Here is an 18,014-nt window from a genome sequence, read left to right on the forward strand (position 1 = left end):
CTGACTGGATGTTCAGACTAAAGAACAGTAGCCAAGGTACAAGGTGTATTTGGGTTTTTTTTAAATATATTGATTTCTGTGACATGGAATCTCATCACTAAGAACTAGATCCATTTATTGCTAGAAAAGGCTTTTAAAAATCATTAAAATGTTGCTAGTTTAAACAAAAATAAATGTTGGGAGGTCTTACTGTCCCTGTCACAGGAAGCTGAGCATCATGTTCCAATAGGCTCTTCTGTGTTAATAATTGGTGTAAAGACCCCGACGCAATAGATTGTATCCCTTGTGGGTATGTTAGTGTTGAAGCTTTTTGCTTTCTGTAGTTACAGTCTGTAAAATAGTCACGGCCTGCCTTGTGGAAAAGGGACCTGCAGGAGCTGGGGAGCGAGCTGTGGGCTGCCGGCGTGGCTGGGCAGCTCCTGTGCTGGAGAAGTTCCGGGTTCTTTGTCCGGTCGTTACTCGCAGCGCAGTTTCAGACAGTCCCCTCGGTTACCCTGCGGGGGTCTGGAGCTGGTGGAGGGCAGATGTTTGTACTAAGCCCCTCAGCTAAGTACTTCAGATCTCAGACATTTTGAATCTGCTTTTTTTTTTTTGTTCTTGGTTTAAAAGAGTCTTTAAAACTTGGAGGGGTGCTAATGCTCTTGCCAGAAATGTGCTACTTCATGGATATTTTATGAGCTAGTATTCTATTATTTCCTTTCACAAATAATTTTAGTCAAAAGCAATGTATCTGATTGTTAAAGGTGCAGCTGCTTGTAATGAAGCTAAAATGTTGAATTATATGAGCTGCTTTACATTTTGATTTTTTGGATCTTTCCTCAGTCTTCAGAAATGGAAGCTCTTGTTCTCTTTCTAGAAGTGGCAATAACCATTAAATGGAATTAGCTTTCAACAGCCTTTGGTTTTAGGTCAGGTTGACTAATGTTAAGAAGATTAAAAATATTTGAATTTATTATCTATTTCACAAAAAATGGACACCCTCGTTAACAAACGCTACTCACGTAGTGCCAGTGGGGTTTTGTTGTGTCTCTTTCAACCATCCTCAGTATACAGTCTGTATATGACAGCATTCAATGTCACATAAAGGAAAAACAGTGATCTTAATTTTTAAAAAAAACTTCAAAAGGCTTTCCATTTTGGAAAATAGGCGTGGTACTGTATGACTGACTGAGTAGCTGTTAGAGCTGTTACGGCAACACTGCTTTACTACATATTTTTATTTGAGATGTACTTCTGGCTCATGTAATTGATAACATTTTGTCTCAGTTTCTCTTCTTTATGAACATTAAGTGCTCTGCAGTATATGAATACCGTGCAGCTTATTTTGCAGTTCAAAGATATGCTATGGGTAGGAGTTATTTTGAATGGGGAAATTTAATTATTCTGGAAATGAGCTGAATGAAAAGTAAATATGCTGCCAAATTAATAATTCTTTTAACTGTGGATGTACACATTTAAAATGAAGTGTCGAAGTGACTTTGGGGGAAGATCTCCAGAGTGACTGGATAGCATAAGATAGGATTTTATATTTGAAAACTGTGAAATGTCCCGCTTCTATTGAGACAACACACTTGAGGCTAGAAAGTGTTTTTCCTGGAGTTGAAGACTCTCGTTATTACTCCTGGGCTGTTATAAAGACCAATAGCTCCTAGTCTGATTACTGAATACGAGTGGAAGTATTTATTTTGGGCTATATCTATTTTCATCTTGTTTTCTGTCTTTTCAATAATATCAAGAAACTATTGCTTACAACAGCATTTCCTTCCACTTTCAACTGTTATAATGGGTTGACGTTTGCCTCCTGTTGTAGCCTTACAGCCTTTAACGCTGGCAGTACTTCAGCGAGCAACGTATGGATTGAAACGTCTTGGACGTGTTTGGAGTCATCAGAATATTATTTGTTGTTAGTGCCCTTCTTTCCTGCCAGCTATGAAGCTGTGCTGATTAGTAGCAAAAGTGGAAGTCTTTATGAGGGTTGGAAACTGGTGGAGAAGTGGTGTGCGAGGATGAAGCCTTCCGTGTTGTTAATTTTAACTTGCATGTAAATTACTACACTCAGGATCTGTGTTCAGCTTGATAAAATTAAGACAACTTGTGGAAATTGTGCCATTCCAAAAGAAGTTAATTTTAGGCTTGGTTTAAAATTCAAGTTGAATCCAAATCCAAGTGGAGTGGTTTTGCTTCATAGGCTTTAATTTTTATTTAAAGTCTGAAAAGCTGCAGTAGTTTGCTTCAACGCTCATGGCGTCAAACAAATAGACAATCAGCTCTCTGGAGGCTCAGTTGTTTTGCAAACCATTTGTAAAATGCTCAAGGTATTAGTTGGATATTTTGGTCTTTCTATGAACTTTGGCAGTTGAGACCCAAGAAATAGGTAGCTTAGTTTTCTTTTTCAGATTAGGAATGTTTGGCCGGCCCCTCTTAGTGACTGAGCACTGCAGTTGTTTAGTTGCTGTGCACAGATGTTTTGGGATATTGCTTGGAGCATTTTAGCCTGTGATCTCGGTAAATGAGTTATAATTCCAAATAAAATAAAAATACTAATAATATGCACTAATCAGTAGAGGTGATAGTGTATCATTCTGATTAAGCTGGGTCTTACTCGAGGAAAGAGCTGGACACGCGTAGAGGACAGCGGCACTTTTGTCCACACTGAAGTGCTTTCTTGAAAGGGACTCTAGTGTCTTGGGAAGGCTAACGGGTAATGTGTAGGATTTTTACTGAAGTATGTATGTGGTGGGAGCCAATTATATATGCTTTAATTAAAATGTAAGCACAAAGACCTATTGAAAACCATTTGCAATATGAAACTTAATTACATTCTGTACCTTTTGTGCTTGACTTTCTGTTCTTTCATGTGCTGTCTTTGAATGAAAGTAAAAATGTTTACTTTTGTTTCTAACTGATGCCACTTGTTGAAACTTTTCTTCGTTGTTTCAGATAACGTCCCAGAGGAGCTGAAGGACCCATTTTACATAGATCAGTATGAGCAAGAACATATCAAACCACCCGTCATCAAGCTGCTGCTGTCCAGCGAGCTGTACTGCCGCGTCTGTAGCCTCATTCTGAAGGGGGATCAGGTGGCTGCTCTGCAGGGACACCAGTCAGTGATCCAGGCTCTGTCTCGAAAAGGGATTTACGTCATGGAGAGTGATGATACACCTGTGTCTGAATCTGATTTGGGCTGTGCACCAATCAAAATGGTTAGCTTAATTAAATCCACCTAATGATCTTTTTATTTAACACTATATAAAATAGTTAATGGAACAAATAGCTCTTAATTTCTAGGTCACTAACCTCAGGAATTTTTCATTTTAAATACAGTTAGAACATATAATTTTTTTTCCTTAAAGGATTTTATTTTTCCATACCCATTGTTTTCTTCTTTTAGAGTTCTCATATGGCAATGATTGATGCTCTTATGATGGCCTACACTGTAGAAATGATCAGCATTGAGAAGGTGGTCGCTAGTGTCAAGCGTTTCTCTACATTCAGTGCCTCGAAAGAACTGCCCTATGATTTAGAGGATGCAATGGTTTTCTGGATTAACAAGGTAGAATTTACTTTGAGAAAAGTGTGTCTGTTTCCTGTTGTCACTTTTCAGATTTTGAAAAGGTTCTGATCTTTCTTACCTGTGCATTTCTATCATCTTTTCCAATGCAGATGAAGAGAACTGCTTTAATTACTGTGGTGTTACTTGTTACCTTAAGTCCAATGGTATTTAGGTATAATACCCTCCTAATACAGATTATTATTATTAATAGTATTTGATTCTCTTATTACTGCCACATATTCCAATTTCATCTTCTTGCTTGGCTTCCTATGGTTTCCGTATGCATTGGGAAAGAGAATCAGACTAGCAGGGAAATGCAATTTCTTTTTTTTAAGGATGCTGTAATAAAGCTGGTAAATTTTTCAAGGCAAATTTTAAAATAAAGAAGACCATTAAGAACTAAATTAGGAAAACTGTAGAAATTGGGGGTCTTTTTCAGAGAAGCTGTTATGAGGGATTGGTTTTAGTTTTTTTCTTTAGGTGAAGTGTTGTTTATGTTCAGTAACAGGATAGACTGAATTCTGACTAGCTTGAATACATGTCACAGAAATACTGAAACTTTACAGAGGTTAGAGGTTAGGTTACTGAAACCCTTTCAAGTGACAAGAGTCACATTCCAACATTATTCTATGAACTCTTTATGTTTGTGGAAAGTATTGACCATTAAGTTGAGGGGAGGAAGAAGAAAACTTGACTTGTGGAAACATACATTCAGATGTATTTTAATATCTTTTCTATGCTATGCCCTTATAGGTGAACCTTAAAATGAGAGAGATAACAGAGAAAGAGATTAAATTGAAACAGCAACTAATGGAAAGTCCGGGACACCAAAAGGTAAAACAAATTTGTCTTCAGTTGTGATTTTTTTGTATTGCTGATTAATGGATTTAAATATAAACATCTCAATATTTTCTTTGTCAGAGAAATGTGAGGCATCCAGTCCTCAAAACTCTTGAGATTTTGTGCATGCAATTTGTTTTGTGTCTATCGGTGCCCTTCCTTACTTTTTGAGCCCACTGGTATCTTCTGACTTTCTGTTAAGTTTCAGTTGGACTAAAATAGCTTGTTTCAACTTAAAATAACTCATATCAACTTCACATGGGTAAATATGACTCAGCTTTCACAGCACAAAATATATAATATATATTTTGAAAGCTCTTGGGGCATATTCATTTTGCATGGATTAATTGTCTAATGTATATTCAGTGGCTTATTCAAGTTCTATCTAGTAAGTGTACTCTTGGCATTCAAATGTTATATATGTGTGTTTGTAGTTTTTTCCACCTTTTTCCCTTGAAATTATATCACAATGCATTAACATTGCAAAATATAGTACACTTTCATTACTGGAGAACGTAAAATAGATCTTTCTCAAACATAATGTATATCAGCTGTCTGAGCTCCCAATTTATAGTCTGATGAAGACTTAAGAAAAACTGCTAAATTCCTTATTCAAATTGGCATTCCTATGCAGAGGGGATAAAAGTGTGACATAGAACAAGGCACAGTTGTTTAACTTTCACATTAGTAGCAAAGGGTTTTTATGTGCTTTTTATGTAAAATAATATCCTTCAATGATAAGGGGCTGCAGAGCTATTTAATTAAAAGTTTGATGCATGGTCTGAAGGATCCCTTTACCTATTTGACTCTCTATTGACTTTTGGATCTCATTCTAATATTTTAAAATACAGATTTCTAGGCCACAACCCCTCTAAAATATGAAAGTGTTTATTGCTGAAGTGCATTTAAGTATTGCTGCTTTTAACTTGCATTGCTGATGTTCCTTTCCTATTCCTACGTTCCTTTCCTTGCTTCCTGAGCAGTCTCCTTCCAAATGGTATTGGAAATTAGTACCTGTAAGTGAACTACTTTTACACCAGTTGTCATCCACAAAATCATGGCTTTTTAAACTTCTTCAGAGTGTTTGCTTCCATTACAATGCTTCTTAGGTGGTCTTTGAAAAAAAAAAAAACCCTGTGTAACCTTTTGGGTCATCAGGCTTAGTTTTCATAACATGATTTTTACATACTGTACAGCATATAGCATAATCACTTCACGGCATTTCAAAATTGTCACCACAGTGCAGGAGCGAGGGGCAAAAAACTAGAAAATTAAAACCAGTTGAAACGGTTGCATTTACTGTTTTTGTTGTAAGTAGGCAATTGATTGCAGCACTAAGGTGATATAAAAGCTGGTCGGTTTAAATGGTTGCCTAATCTTGGGATCCATAGTTAAGATACTCATGTGTTTGCAGTCGCTCATTAAATAATGCTCTTGCACTGCTCTTGCACAGGTTTGTAAATCTGTCAAACCAGAACACCATTATTCATTGAGATGGGGTTAGAAGATTTGACAAACCAGTTTAGACCCGTTATGACAGTTGCTGGAATTGTATGCTAAATTAATGAGACTGAAGCTGGCATAATGGGAGGAAAGAGAGTTTACATATCAGAACAAAATACTTATTTTCTTTCTGGTGAAGTGTGAAAATGGAGTATCAATTCCACTATATATAAAAAAAAAAAATAAAATTGGACTTTTAGTATACAAGCCTGCTTTCTTTTGGCTGAGTTTCGTGGTTTTATGTCAACTTGCAGAGATTTTTCTTTGTTCCTTTGCTTTCCTTAGCCTTAATACCCTTTCTCCTGCACTTGCTGGATTTGGTGTTTTTCATTTTCTCTCTGGGAAGACGAGAGCTGTTGTTTCAGTTTCAGATTCCAAGAGCAGTGCACTTGGAGAAGGCAGGCAGTCACTTGTCCCCACAATCTCTCTGCCTTCTCACAGAGAGCTCAGTCCCACTCCTCTGCCTCATTTATTTGTTTGAGCCAAATGTATGGACCACAGTAAAAACCTGAAATATCTGAAATAAAGGAAACTGGAGTGGGGACCTGCAGCCTAATAAAATCTGTGACAGAGCCCTGTCTTCCAGCCTCATTTAATGACCACCAGTATGTAGGGAAGTATTGACCTACTGCTTAACACTTAGTGCTAGTGTGCTTAAAGATCACACCTGTATTTGAGGCACACATTCGATAGCCTTTCGAGGAAGTCGAGTAGGTCTGTGTTTTGTTTAGAGACAACTGAGTGAGGGTAAAAGAAACTACAGGAATGGTGTTGACTTGCAGGATGTTGAGCAAGTTGGCAGTAAAGAAGTAAATAGAGCTTATCTTACTGCTAGTCTAGTACCACTTAGATTATACTGGTTTACTGACAGATTTTGCAGTCTCCATAGTGGTTGTCACACTATGTCATTTCTGTATTTCTTTTTGTGATTTTTTTTTTTTTAAATATAGAGTTATCTCTATTTCAGTAGCACCCATTTCTGCGCTTTAATGCGTACAAATGTCATTAATTGTATGCGTGGGGGGAAACAAACCACAAAACTCGGCTTAGAATATAAGAAAGAATTCAGAATTTTTCAGTATAAAAGACTGAATGGTTAAGAGAATAATAGTTGAGCAAAAAAACAAGGAATTACATTAAGTCCATAAAAATCCTCCTTGATGATAAATCTGTGGTTTTTCACCAAAGCTAGAATAAACAAGGAATATATTTTGGTTCTCAGTATTGACTGTAGTTGGTTTAAATTCACTTTATGCCTATTGGAAAGGAAATGTTTGTATCTGCTTTACATACAGGAGGAGTTAAAGTCTAAAAAGGAATTTCTGAAGTTTGTCTTTAATATGCTTACTTTGACTAAGTGGATAAATGATGAACCTTTTAAGCTAACCAGTTCACCTTAGTGTGCATACTTATTTTATCAGACTTAATGACCACATTTCCAGTGCATAATGGACGTTGCTAATGCATTTGATTTGTTTCTTGTTTCAATAATCACCATCGTATATCTCACTATTTCTTTTTGTGTAAGCCTGATCTGATGCATGCCATATCGCACTGCATGCTGGAACCAGTGGAATATGCTCGTGTGGTACAGTATGATTCACATTCCATTACATATTTGTGGAGTGCTCCAGGCTGAGGAAAAAAATAATTTGCACCTGGTAAAAGGACAGGAAAAATACCATTAGCATATAGAGATAGCTTTTAGAGTTACTTGCCTTTGCCAGGGAAACTTTAACATAACATGTTTATATAAAATAAATGAATGAAACTGGTTCTTATTGCTCTGATTATAAGGGATCTTTGTTCCTTTGAATGGATTTTTTTTTCTCAGCCTGTGCCATCCTAAACTGACACATAGGAGTGAGTGAGTGAGTGTGTGTGTGTGTGTAGGGAGCTTTCCCAGGTTGTCTTGGAAAGTGTATGATACCATTGGTAAAATCCAGCTTTCCTCTGATGATTAAATACATTCTCTGCATATCTGCATGTTAGGCCAGCACGTCAGTCAAGATAGTTTGTTAAATGCTAAGTGATATTAATGCACTAAAGTGGAAAAGGAATCTTTTTCCAACACTGAAAGGTATTTCTGCTAGGCTCTGCAGTGTGGTGTTCTTTGGTTTGCCCGATCGCTTTGCTGCTCAAACTTAGGTACAACCTTCTAGTCTAGCTAGCATGGGGATGCTTACTAAATATCCACACCAAAACTTTTCTTGCAAAAATTGCAAGAAGCAATGCCAAGATTTATTCTTCAGTTGACTGGCTTTAGCTACTCTTCAGCTATGCTCCCAGTTACGTGAGGGCTAGAGGGTGGTTTGCAGAAGAGTTTGATATTGATCTGTAGTGAAATCAAGGAGTTTTGCTGTTGATGTAAAAGGCCTACTTGCTCCTCTGGCTGACCGTTTTTGGAAAAGGCTGTGTTATTTTCTTTTGCATGACATTAGTATTGTGTACTGGCTTGCCAAACATACAATGTTTTGAATTGTTCTGAGAGAACTTTGCTGTCTGTGGACGTGACGGCAAGTCAGTGGATGTAGGTAACGTATGAGAAATCACTAGCGCATCTGAATTGTTTTTTGCTCTGTTTTGTTTTGTTTTTCCCAAGCTTTTAAGTGTTTTCATGTAGTTATCTGTGTCTCTTTCTTTGGATCTGCTGCATTCATGCATCTGTGTGGAAGGACTTTTTGACTTAAATTGCTTGTAATAAGTTAAAATGTGTGAATGAAGCTTGGAATTCAGCAGCACGGATTGCTTCCAGATACGAGGAGAATGATTGGAAGAGAAGCACTATATTCTTCAGAATTGGCTTTCACTGAGAGAAAAGTATAAGCTCGTAAATCGTTTTTGACTTAGAGCAGAATGCGATAAAGGATCCACCGTAAAGAGTTTTCAGTGCTTAACAAAAATTCCTTTTTTTTTTTTTCTTTTTGTTAGCATTATATGAACACTTGTTTTCTTTTGTTAGGTGCGTTACCGAAGAGACCATCTTTCAAGCAGGCAATTACCTTACTTTCCTTTGCTTGAAGATCTGATGAAGGATGGTAGCGATGGTGCTGCTCTTCTAGCTGTGATACACTATTATTGTCCAGAGCAAATGAAACTAGATGGTATGTAATAAAGGTTTCTGGGAAAAAAAAAAAAATTTCTTCAATCTTTGAAAGTTGAACTAGAAATACATTATCAAATAAAAATGCAACACATCTAATAGGTATGCACTACAGCAAGTTAAGACTCCAGTCACATATGGAATCTGCATCAGTGTATTTAAAATGTAACCTCTCTTTGATTTTGGTTTTTTACTTACTGTATTTAGAAGTCTCTGCTCTGTATATTATGAGCTACAAAATAATCCTTCCTTTTATAGATGTAGATAAGGCTTTCTTTGTTCAAATAACTGAGCTTGGTTTCAATAGACCATAAAAAAGGCATACATGTCTGCTACTGTTGGCTGATAATTCTCATGTTCTTCTCTATGAGTACATAATTTGACATTTTAAAATCTAGATTTTAAAATAATTTCTCCCAGTCTTCAGCTATTGTCATTCTTCAGCATATTGAACAAGATGTTCTCTTTCCCAGAAAATGTTTTTCTTAATAATTCAGTGTCCTACGAATCGACATTTTGTATTGGTTTTTAGATTCTCAGACATGTTGTACTTTGCAGAGCTCCTGAATAGTTTCAGAAGGAACCAGCACTGTGATTCCAAGTCAAGTTGTCTGGTTTTGATTGCTTTTGTATTTTGTCATTATGTGTTCTTTGTAGCCTGCTTACCTTTTCTGTCGCTGTGACAGACAGAATCCTATACAGATTCTAAAATGAATGCAAAACTGGTACTGTTTCATCTGTGATTTTCTTCCTTTTCCTATCCCTCTGGTATTTAACAGGTAGAGAAATGTCAAATGATGGTGTGTAAGCAGTCTGTGCAGTTCCTGTGGGTAGTGTTTCTGTTAGTTGTGGATGGGATACATTGGAATAGTGTCGTAGCTTACTCATCTTTTTCACCTTTCTAGATATTTGTTTGAAGGAGGTAACATCGATTGCAGACAGCCTCTATAATATTCAACTTTTGAGAGAATTCTCAAATGAATATCTAAACAAATGCTTTTACCTCACATTGGAGGACATGCTATATGCTCCTTTGGTTTTAAAGGTAAGAAACATCATGAAGGGTATATTTTAAATAAACTGTGGGTAAATCATAAGTGTTTTGTTATTGTGAGGCATGTTTTTTCTTTTTTCCTGTTTTAGCCTAATGTCATGGTATTCATAGCGGAACTCTTCTGGTGGTTTGAGAATGTGAAACCGGATTTTGTACAACCAAGAGATATTCAGGAAATAAAAGATGGTAAGTTTTTTAACTCTTGATAAATGTTAGCATGTTATTTAAAATACTTGCATCACAACGAAACTGTTGCACAATGGTGTTTACTTTGGAGTCTTGTTTCTACCCAAACTTTCTGCTTGCTGAGGGTCTTTGAAAGCAGTGAATATGGAATGAAAGTTAGTCCTCTATTTGAGTTCTAATTTTTTGAATGAGACAGGTAATTTTTTTTCCCTAAAACCAGTAATTACTTGTAACTTTCTTTCCACTAAGGTCACCATAAGATACATATTTTAAATAAAGACTAGTACTTAAGGTTTCATTTTAGTGTTGTCATAAAGTTTTCATTCTAATGTACTGCAATCTGAAAACTTCCTGTTCTGTTTTGTTGTTTTAATGGCAAGTATAAGTTGTGTTAACGTTAGAAATATATGCACAGTTAAAACAGTGTTGCAGCAGAAGAGCAGTCGTCCACCTGTTCCTATTTCCAATGCCACTAAGCGAAGTTTCATGGCCAGCCCTGCTAGTACCAGTCCAGCAGACTTGCAGCCCTCAGCTCAGACAGGCCCGGAAGCTTGCAATAGATACTACCTGCACCCTGAGGAGCCTGACTATCTGTAAGTCTCTTTTCATGTTGTTTAGACTAACTTTCAATTTATGCTTCCATTTGGATAATCTAGGAATTCCTGTTCCTAAATGTTCTGATTTTGCTACAAATTGAGTGAATTTGACTTATGTTGCAGTCAGTCTCTAAAATATTCTCCATTCTCAAGTTCAGAGAAATACTTTGTGCTGTTATGTTTGATCTTTGTTTGGCAAATGCCAATAAGCCCCACCAGGAAGTGTCACCATTGCATTAGAGAAGAAGTTAGTTTAACTTCTATTTTGGAAAAAACATGAAGCATGAAAACTGTTCAAGTAGCTCATTTTTACTAGCCATGATCTATAAATGGTGATACAAAGACAAACTTATATAGAATCTAATGTACAAGAAGGTTAATGACAAGGTTTTTCAGCTGACCCAAGTTTGATGGCAACCGATAAGTTATTTCAGCCTTCACTTTGTCTCTAATGTACTATTTACATAAGCTACATTTTAAATCTGTATTTAGAAACTTAAACAGTTTGATTTCAGTGGTAGGTTTACTTTTATATTGTTACATGTGAAAACCTTTCCTTTAGGTAACTTCTTTAAAATTAATGATACATTATTGTGTTTTAAAGAGTATTGGGGGTAACTATTACCAGTGTAACTTCACAACTGTATAATTTCTCTCATTTTACAAACAAATCCTTGTAGTAATGAATTTCTGCTTTTCTGAATTAGTGGCAAAGGAGGAAGCCCTGCCTTTAGCCCTTCCCACCCACTGCTCCCTCTGAGACAAAAGCAGCAGAAATCTTTACAGGGAGAAGACAGCCCTGGTAAGTCCACCTTGAATTTGCATTTCAACAGGCAACGACTGTCAGTGTCAATACAGTAATGAATAAAAATTCATAAGTTCATATATGTGAATGATCTAAAATTGAGTTAAACTGCAGTCACCCAAGTGGCAAACATGTTTAGTTTGAGCAGCTCATCTTTGCGTTAAGTCTTTAAAAATCCTTTAAGAAAGTTACTGGATGTTAAAATTTTTTTCTCTCACAAATGAGCTTATTTCTCTGAATCTCAAGTGCAAGAAATTAAAACAAATAATGTCAGTTCTGTGAAAAGAAAGGAAAAAGCCACTTGTCAAATGTTTATAAGACTAGCAAAAGTCTTAGGAAGTTGTCATCTGGAATGACAAACTCACTCTAGTACTTGACAAGTTTTGCCTAAGCACTTTGTTTTTAATTACTGAAAACCTAGGTTTTATACTTACCCAGAGATGCTCAGAATTTGTTTCCTTTTATCAACTAAGGTGCCAACCAAACATTCCAACTGCTTAGGCTCTAACAACATGCAGTGAGGACTTTTTTTTTTTTTAAAGGTTGGGGGGCTGATAGGGAAAGCAAATTGAACAGTTTCATGTTTGGAAATCCAAAAGTCAGATATGTATATGTGGTCACTTTTCATTGTATTTTTTTCAGGCTTTGACTGTCTGTCTGTCTTTCGTTAATATTTCAGCAGATCTGTTTTCTGCTGCCATCTCTTGGTGAAAGTTTATTATGTTTACTATTAAATAATAAAAGTGCTGGTTTAAAGACCATTTCTAAACCACTAACAATTTTAAAAATATTTCAGGTCATCGGCATCGTTCTAATTCTCTGACCCGTGTTGACGGGCAGCCACGAGGTTCAGTTCTTGCATGGCCAGAGAGGAAACCCAGGTAACAGATGCATTTAAGTATTACAATACTGTTTAATGAAAGGATACTGTGATTTCATTGTAGTGATGTGGGATCACTTCCTTAGAACTGGAATGAAAGTTGATTAATTTTATTGTCTTTTAATGTGCATTTTCAGAGAGGACTGATTTTAGGGTTGCAATTGAAAGTACTTTAAACATGATTTTCAGGGAGCACTCTTGAAAATTGAAGTATCTGAAGTTGCTATTTAGTATTGCTGGTCACTTTCGGTACAGAATATGTTTTTCAAATGGAGCAAAAATTTTAACTGTCTATATCATGGTCCTTAGTTCAGCAAATTCGTAACTTTTTGTGCTTAAGCGTCAGTAGACTGTTCTTATCTTTTCTAGGCCTCTGTCTCAGCCAACACCGTTTGCTCTTCATCATTCTGCCAGTAGTGATGTGGACCCTGGGTCTGGTGATAGCATTAGTCTGGCTAGATCAATCAGCAAAGACAGTCTTGCTTCAAACATTGTTAATGTAACTCCAAAAAATCAGCCCCATCCTCCATCAGTGAAAACTAACGGGAAGAGCTTGCTGAACAACGTTGAAATCGAGGATGAAGATGAAGAGCTAATTGCAATAATCAGATCTGAAGAAAGGCCAAACCGTGGTGATCTCGAATTGCAGAATGCATCAACCAGGGTGCCCAGCATAGTTGCAACTGCATGGTCTCCAAAAACAAATAGCGAGGCTTCCGAAAGCAAACCAGACAGTTTTTACTTGGAGCCTTTAATGCCTGCTGTTCTAAAACCAGCAAAGGAAAAACAGATAATCAATAAAGAGGATGAATGTGGGGAGGGGAAGCAAAGAAGTTTTATAACAAAGAGATTAAATGAAGGACACTTGCCTTTGATCCGCAAGAAAACAAATAGCACTCATAATGAGCATGACCTCAATAGGACTTTTACTCCAATTTCTAGTTCTGATTTCACTCCAGTTGCAGACCCTAGTACTGCGGATTCGGTGGCACTGGTGGAGGCAGGTTTAGAAGCTTCCAGACCTTTGGCTAGTAGCAGTTTAGATCCTTCCACTCAGGAGCTCTCCACTGGAGGATTTTTTCTTCATGCTGCTAAATCTGATGATGACATAGCAAGTAAGGTCAGTGTAAGTTATGTGAAAAGTCTCAATTCGCATACGCCGGATACTACATGGACTATGGTGAGGCAGGACTCTGATTCAGATCTCTTGGACATAGAAGACACTGAACAAGATTTGGTAGTCATAGATGATCATCCTATAGTCACTAAATACATTGGCGAGGAGGAATCTGCAAAATTGCAAGAAGATATGAAGGTAAAAGAACATGAAGATAAGGATGATGCTAGCGGACGTTCCAGCCCGTGTTTGAGTACAATTTCTCAAGTTAGCAGCGTGTCGATGACCAGTGGGAGTGTCCGAATGACCAATTTTGCAGAACGAAAGCTTCAGAGACTTAATAGCTATGAAACAAAGTCCAGCACAAGTAGTTCACAAAAGACCACACCAGATGGATCAGAGAGCTGCCCAGCACCACTGACCACATGGAAACAAAAGCGAGAACAGAGCCCCAACAGACAAAATAAGGATAACGTTAATCTTTTAGCTTCTGAATTGGTGCAGCTTCATATGCAGTTGGAAGAGAAACGAAGGGCAATAGAAGCTCAGAAGAAGAAGATGGAAGCCTTATCAGCAAGGCAGCGACTAAAATTGGGCAAGGCAGCTTTCTTGCATGTTGTTAAAAAAGGGAAATCTCCTGATGCTCCACAACCTCTTAAACCAGAACATTTTGCAAAAGATTATTCTCGGCACAATGGTGAGGACTTAGATGAGGTTTCTTTGGGTTCCAAATCTGAGGAGTTTCTTGTGAAAGAGGAGGAGAGAGAAGAAATGCTTAATGATTCTCAAGAGGTAACAAAAGTAAAAATGCAAGAAAGCCTAGCTTTTGCTGAGCAACATAAACCAAAAGACTCTGCTGCTTTACATGATTTGGAAAAAAGTAAAATTATTTCTGTTGCCCTCCTAGAAGACAATGTTACTGAAGTGGATATAAATGAATGTGATCTTTCTATCGAAAAGCTAAATGAAACAATCAGTACACTTCAGCAGGCTATATTAAAGATTTCTCAGCAACAGGAACTACTTATGAAATCTCCATCAGTGCCATCACCAGGAACCAGAAGTAACTCTCAGGACCAAAAGGTAAAACCATCAATTCATTTTGTTGAGCCCCTGTCTCCAACTGGAATGAACAGTCTTCGTAAACCACCTCGATTTGGTCAAGGAAGGAGTCCTCGATCAGGGAGACCATCTGATCTGAAAGTCGTTAAAGACAGACAACAAAATTCAGCACGTGTTAAAACCCCGACACAAAGTCTAGAAACCTTACCGCATTTAAGGCCATTTCCATCCAATAGCTTGTCAAAGACACCACCAGAAATTGGCTTGGAAGGTAGTCCTGATCATGGAAGTGCTTCTCAAGAAAAGTGCTTCTTTGATACCTATAGACTTCATGATGAAAGCAATCAACGGGCCCTTGTTCTCTCCACCTCCAAAGATGCAAATATTATTTCAGAAATGAGCAAAGAGGTGAACAACAGCTTCAAGGAAACAGGGTTGAATTCTTCTGATGGCTCAGGAAAAGAAAATGTCCCAGTGGATGAGCCACTGAGAAGCAAGGCTAATCTCATTGAAGTAGACTTGTCTGACTTAAAAGCTCCAGATGAAGGAGAACTTGAAAACCAGGATAGCTCTACGGATATAATTAGTGAAGGTGATCAGAAGTCTGGTGTGGGTTTTTTCTTCAAGGTAAATATATTACCTTCCTACATTTGGCTATTGTTACATATTTTCCCAGCATTACAACTGTTTTTGTCCACCTCATTCCTCAGTCTTCTGATGGAACACGGTACATTTTGGTTGCAATATTAGGATTTTTAAAAACTGCATTGGAAAATAATTGCTTGCGGATAAAAAAGTTTTTGACTTAATGTATGAAATCCAGGTTCTTCTTAACTTCACTAGGAACCAGGATTAATGCTGCTTTTCTTCTCTTTCCCTTAGTTTTTTTTTCTATCTGACAAACAGACAAACATACAAATGTGTTGTAAATACTTAGCACAAAATAATCACAGAATGCAAGGGAAGAATTTACAATCCCAGCATTCTCTGAACCTGTATCAAAGGGAAGAAAAAAATCCTGACAGAACACAGTATGTAGGAAAAGCCTGCTGAACAGGTTCTAAAACTTGTCAGGGAGCTGAAAGTCTGAACTGGGGCCTTTTTGGAATTTGCACCCAAATTTGTCTGATTTTGAGCAGCCTAACAGTCAAGGGCTCCAATGGAGAATTAATTGTATGGCTGTAGATGCAAGTGAAAAATCAGATGCTTCAATGCACTGTTGGAAAAAATTACCATTTTTCATGCAGCTTTTGTTTTTATCCCGTAATGATAGCATATAGGGCTCACGATGAAAATGTATTAAATTTAACTAATTTTTCTCATTTTGCACCTTAACTCTGGCTTGGGGAAAGGGTGGTAGTTAAGCAATTGTTCTTTTAATACAGTGGTATTTCTTATATTGTTGGGTTGAATGTGTTTTAAGTAATGTGTCTACTTCTACTGATGTTCAAAACTGCTATCAAAACATTTCGCATCTTAATTTGTGCTTAGAAATGATTACTGTAAATACCTCAAACATGCTGATATGGTGATACTTTTAAAATTTCTCTTTCAAGAAAGTTGAGCTAGGCTGTCTCAGTCTCTGTGAACTTAACTTCTGGTTTTACACAGTGTGATTAATGCTGACTGCCTCAAAGGGTACTGTTATGCTGGGGTTATTTGTGCTGTCCATCCTATCCCACATGGTAGTTGCATTGTACTTTGCAGTTCTAGAAGGTTTTGTGATGACTAAGCATACTTAGAAACAAGTCAGAGTGAGATGAGACCCTTTTTTTTCTCCTCACAGACTTAAGGGAGCACTAAAACTGTCTCTTAAATTTTTCTTGAGCAACAGAAAGTTCAATACAGTTCTGATTTATGCTCATCAATTCTAAAAATGTAGATTTCCAAAAGTAATGGCTTATGTTTTCCTGAAATCTTCCTGGAGTCCTCGGCAATCTTGTGATGTCCAGCTTAATATATTTTCTTCTACTCTTTAATAAAAACTCTCTATCCCTATGAATTTTGCAGGATGAACAGAAAGCAGAAGATGAGCTCGCAAAAAAACGTGCAGCGTTCCTTCTGAAACAGCAGCGCAAAGCTGAGGAGGCTCGGATTCGGAAACAGCAGTTGGAGGCTGAAGTTGAACAAAAAAGAGATGAAGCTCGGTAATAACGTGTGGGAAAGAATGCTTTTTATCTTTAAGATGAGGAAAATCATTGTATGTTGAATGTAATATTGTTTGCTTTTCAGTCGCAAAGCTGAGGAGGACCGAATACGGAAAGAAGAAGAGAAGGCTCGAAGAGAACTTATCAAGCAAGAATATCTAAGGAAAAAACAGCAGCAAATTTTGGAGGAGCAAGGTCTTGGAAAGCCCAAATCAAAGCCCAAAAAACCCAGGCCAAAGTCAGTCCATCGTGAAGAATCTTACAGTGATTCAGGGACAAAGTGTTCTTCCACACGTAAGAATTTTGATTTGTTTGCTCTCACTGAGTCTGCAAATCTACTTTAACAAAATGTGTTTCACATTTGCTCTTTTACTTTGTAGCTGATAATTTGAGCAGTGCTCAGTCTGGTTCCAGTCTTTCTTTGGCCTCAGCAGCAACAACCGAACCTGAAAGCGTACACTCTGGCGGCACGCCGTCTCAGAGGTACAGAGATAGGCTTAATTCTACTTTTTGATTTTTTACTCTGTTATGAAATAGTGTCGGAATTCAGTGTTGTTTGCTTCAGTTCACTGGCATAGAGGCACAATAGTAATTAGTGAATTCATCTTCTGTTTTATGTGGCTGCCAACTCCGGTGTTCTGTACAAACTTGCAATTTTGTTTTGTTTTCTCCCGAAGGAATAATAGAATTCTGCTTTGATCAGCTAGCAGGGAGAATCTGACTGTTTTGGGGAAGGAGAAGGGACAGTAGCTTGTTCCATTCAGGGCTAGCAACTGATTAATTTATTTAAGATTGGAGGGGAAAAATACAAAAATCTTAGCATATAATTTTTTTTTTTTTTAATTCTGTCCCTGCCCTGCCCAGAGTTGAGTCAATGGAGTCCTTACCAATACTGAGCAGAAATCCTAGCAGAAACACAGAAAGAGACTGGGAGAACGCTTCAACAGCATCTTCTATTGCTTCAGTGGCAGAATACACAGGTGACTCTTTTGTTTTAGTTTATTTGTTACGAACAGCAGGTCATAAAAAGCTGCGGTGTGTTTGATGTGACACATCGTTATGTTTGAGAAGTCAGGTGTATTTTGTTCTGTTTAATATTTCTAAAGTAAGTTATTGTAGAAAAATATTTGAGGGGTTTTTCTTACTTTGAATGAAAATCTTAACATTC

General features: G+C 37.3%; 1 protein-coding gene across 3 annotated transcripts in view; it reads left to right on the plus strand.

The window, feature by feature from the left end:
• Positions 1 to 18,014, plus strand: part of CAMSAP1 (calmodulin regulated spectrin associated protein 1) — a 28,550-nt gene that overhangs the window by 7,897 nt on the left and 2,639 nt on the right. Inside the window, exons 3-17 of one of the 3 annotated variants that reach the window (XM_074846115.1) lie at positions 2,941 to 3,203; positions 3,392 to 3,553; positions 4,307 to 4,387; positions 5,377 to 5,409; positions 8,859 to 9,000; positions 9,905 to 10,044; positions 10,143 to 10,239; positions 10,655 to 10,832; positions 11,543 to 11,637; positions 12,437 to 12,521; positions 12,890 to 15,326; positions 16,710 to 16,846; positions 16,932 to 17,140; positions 17,227 to 17,329; positions 17,711 to 17,826. In XM_074846115.1, coding sequence (XP_074702216.1) covers positions 2,941 to 3,203; positions 3,392 to 3,553; positions 4,307 to 4,387; positions 5,377 to 5,409; positions 8,859 to 9,000; positions 9,905 to 10,044; positions 10,143 to 10,239; positions 10,655 to 10,832; positions 11,543 to 11,637; positions 12,437 to 12,521; positions 12,890 to 15,326; positions 16,710 to 16,846; positions 16,932 to 17,140; positions 17,227 to 17,329; positions 17,711 to 17,826 — 4,278 coding nt within the window. Of the gene's footprint in view, positions 1 to 2,940; positions 3,204 to 3,391; positions 3,554 to 4,306; positions 4,388 to 5,376; positions 5,410 to 7,424; positions 7,485 to 8,858; positions 9,001 to 9,904; positions 10,045 to 10,142; positions 10,240 to 10,654; positions 10,833 to 11,542; positions 11,638 to 12,436; positions 12,522 to 12,889; positions 15,327 to 16,709; positions 16,847 to 16,931; positions 17,141 to 17,226; positions 17,330 to 17,710; positions 17,827 to 18,014 lie in introns of all 3 variants that reach the window. The other 2 variants (XM_074846117.1, XM_074846116.1) reach the window with 2 other exon arrangements.

The sequence above is a fragment of the Strix aluco genome, chromosome 20 (genome assembly GCF_031877795.1).
Source record: "Strix aluco isolate bStrAlu1 chromosome 20, bStrAlu1.hap1, whole genome shotgun sequence".
Taxonomy (NCBI): domain Eukaryota; kingdom Metazoa; phylum Chordata; class Aves; order Strigiformes; family Strigidae; genus Strix; species Strix aluco.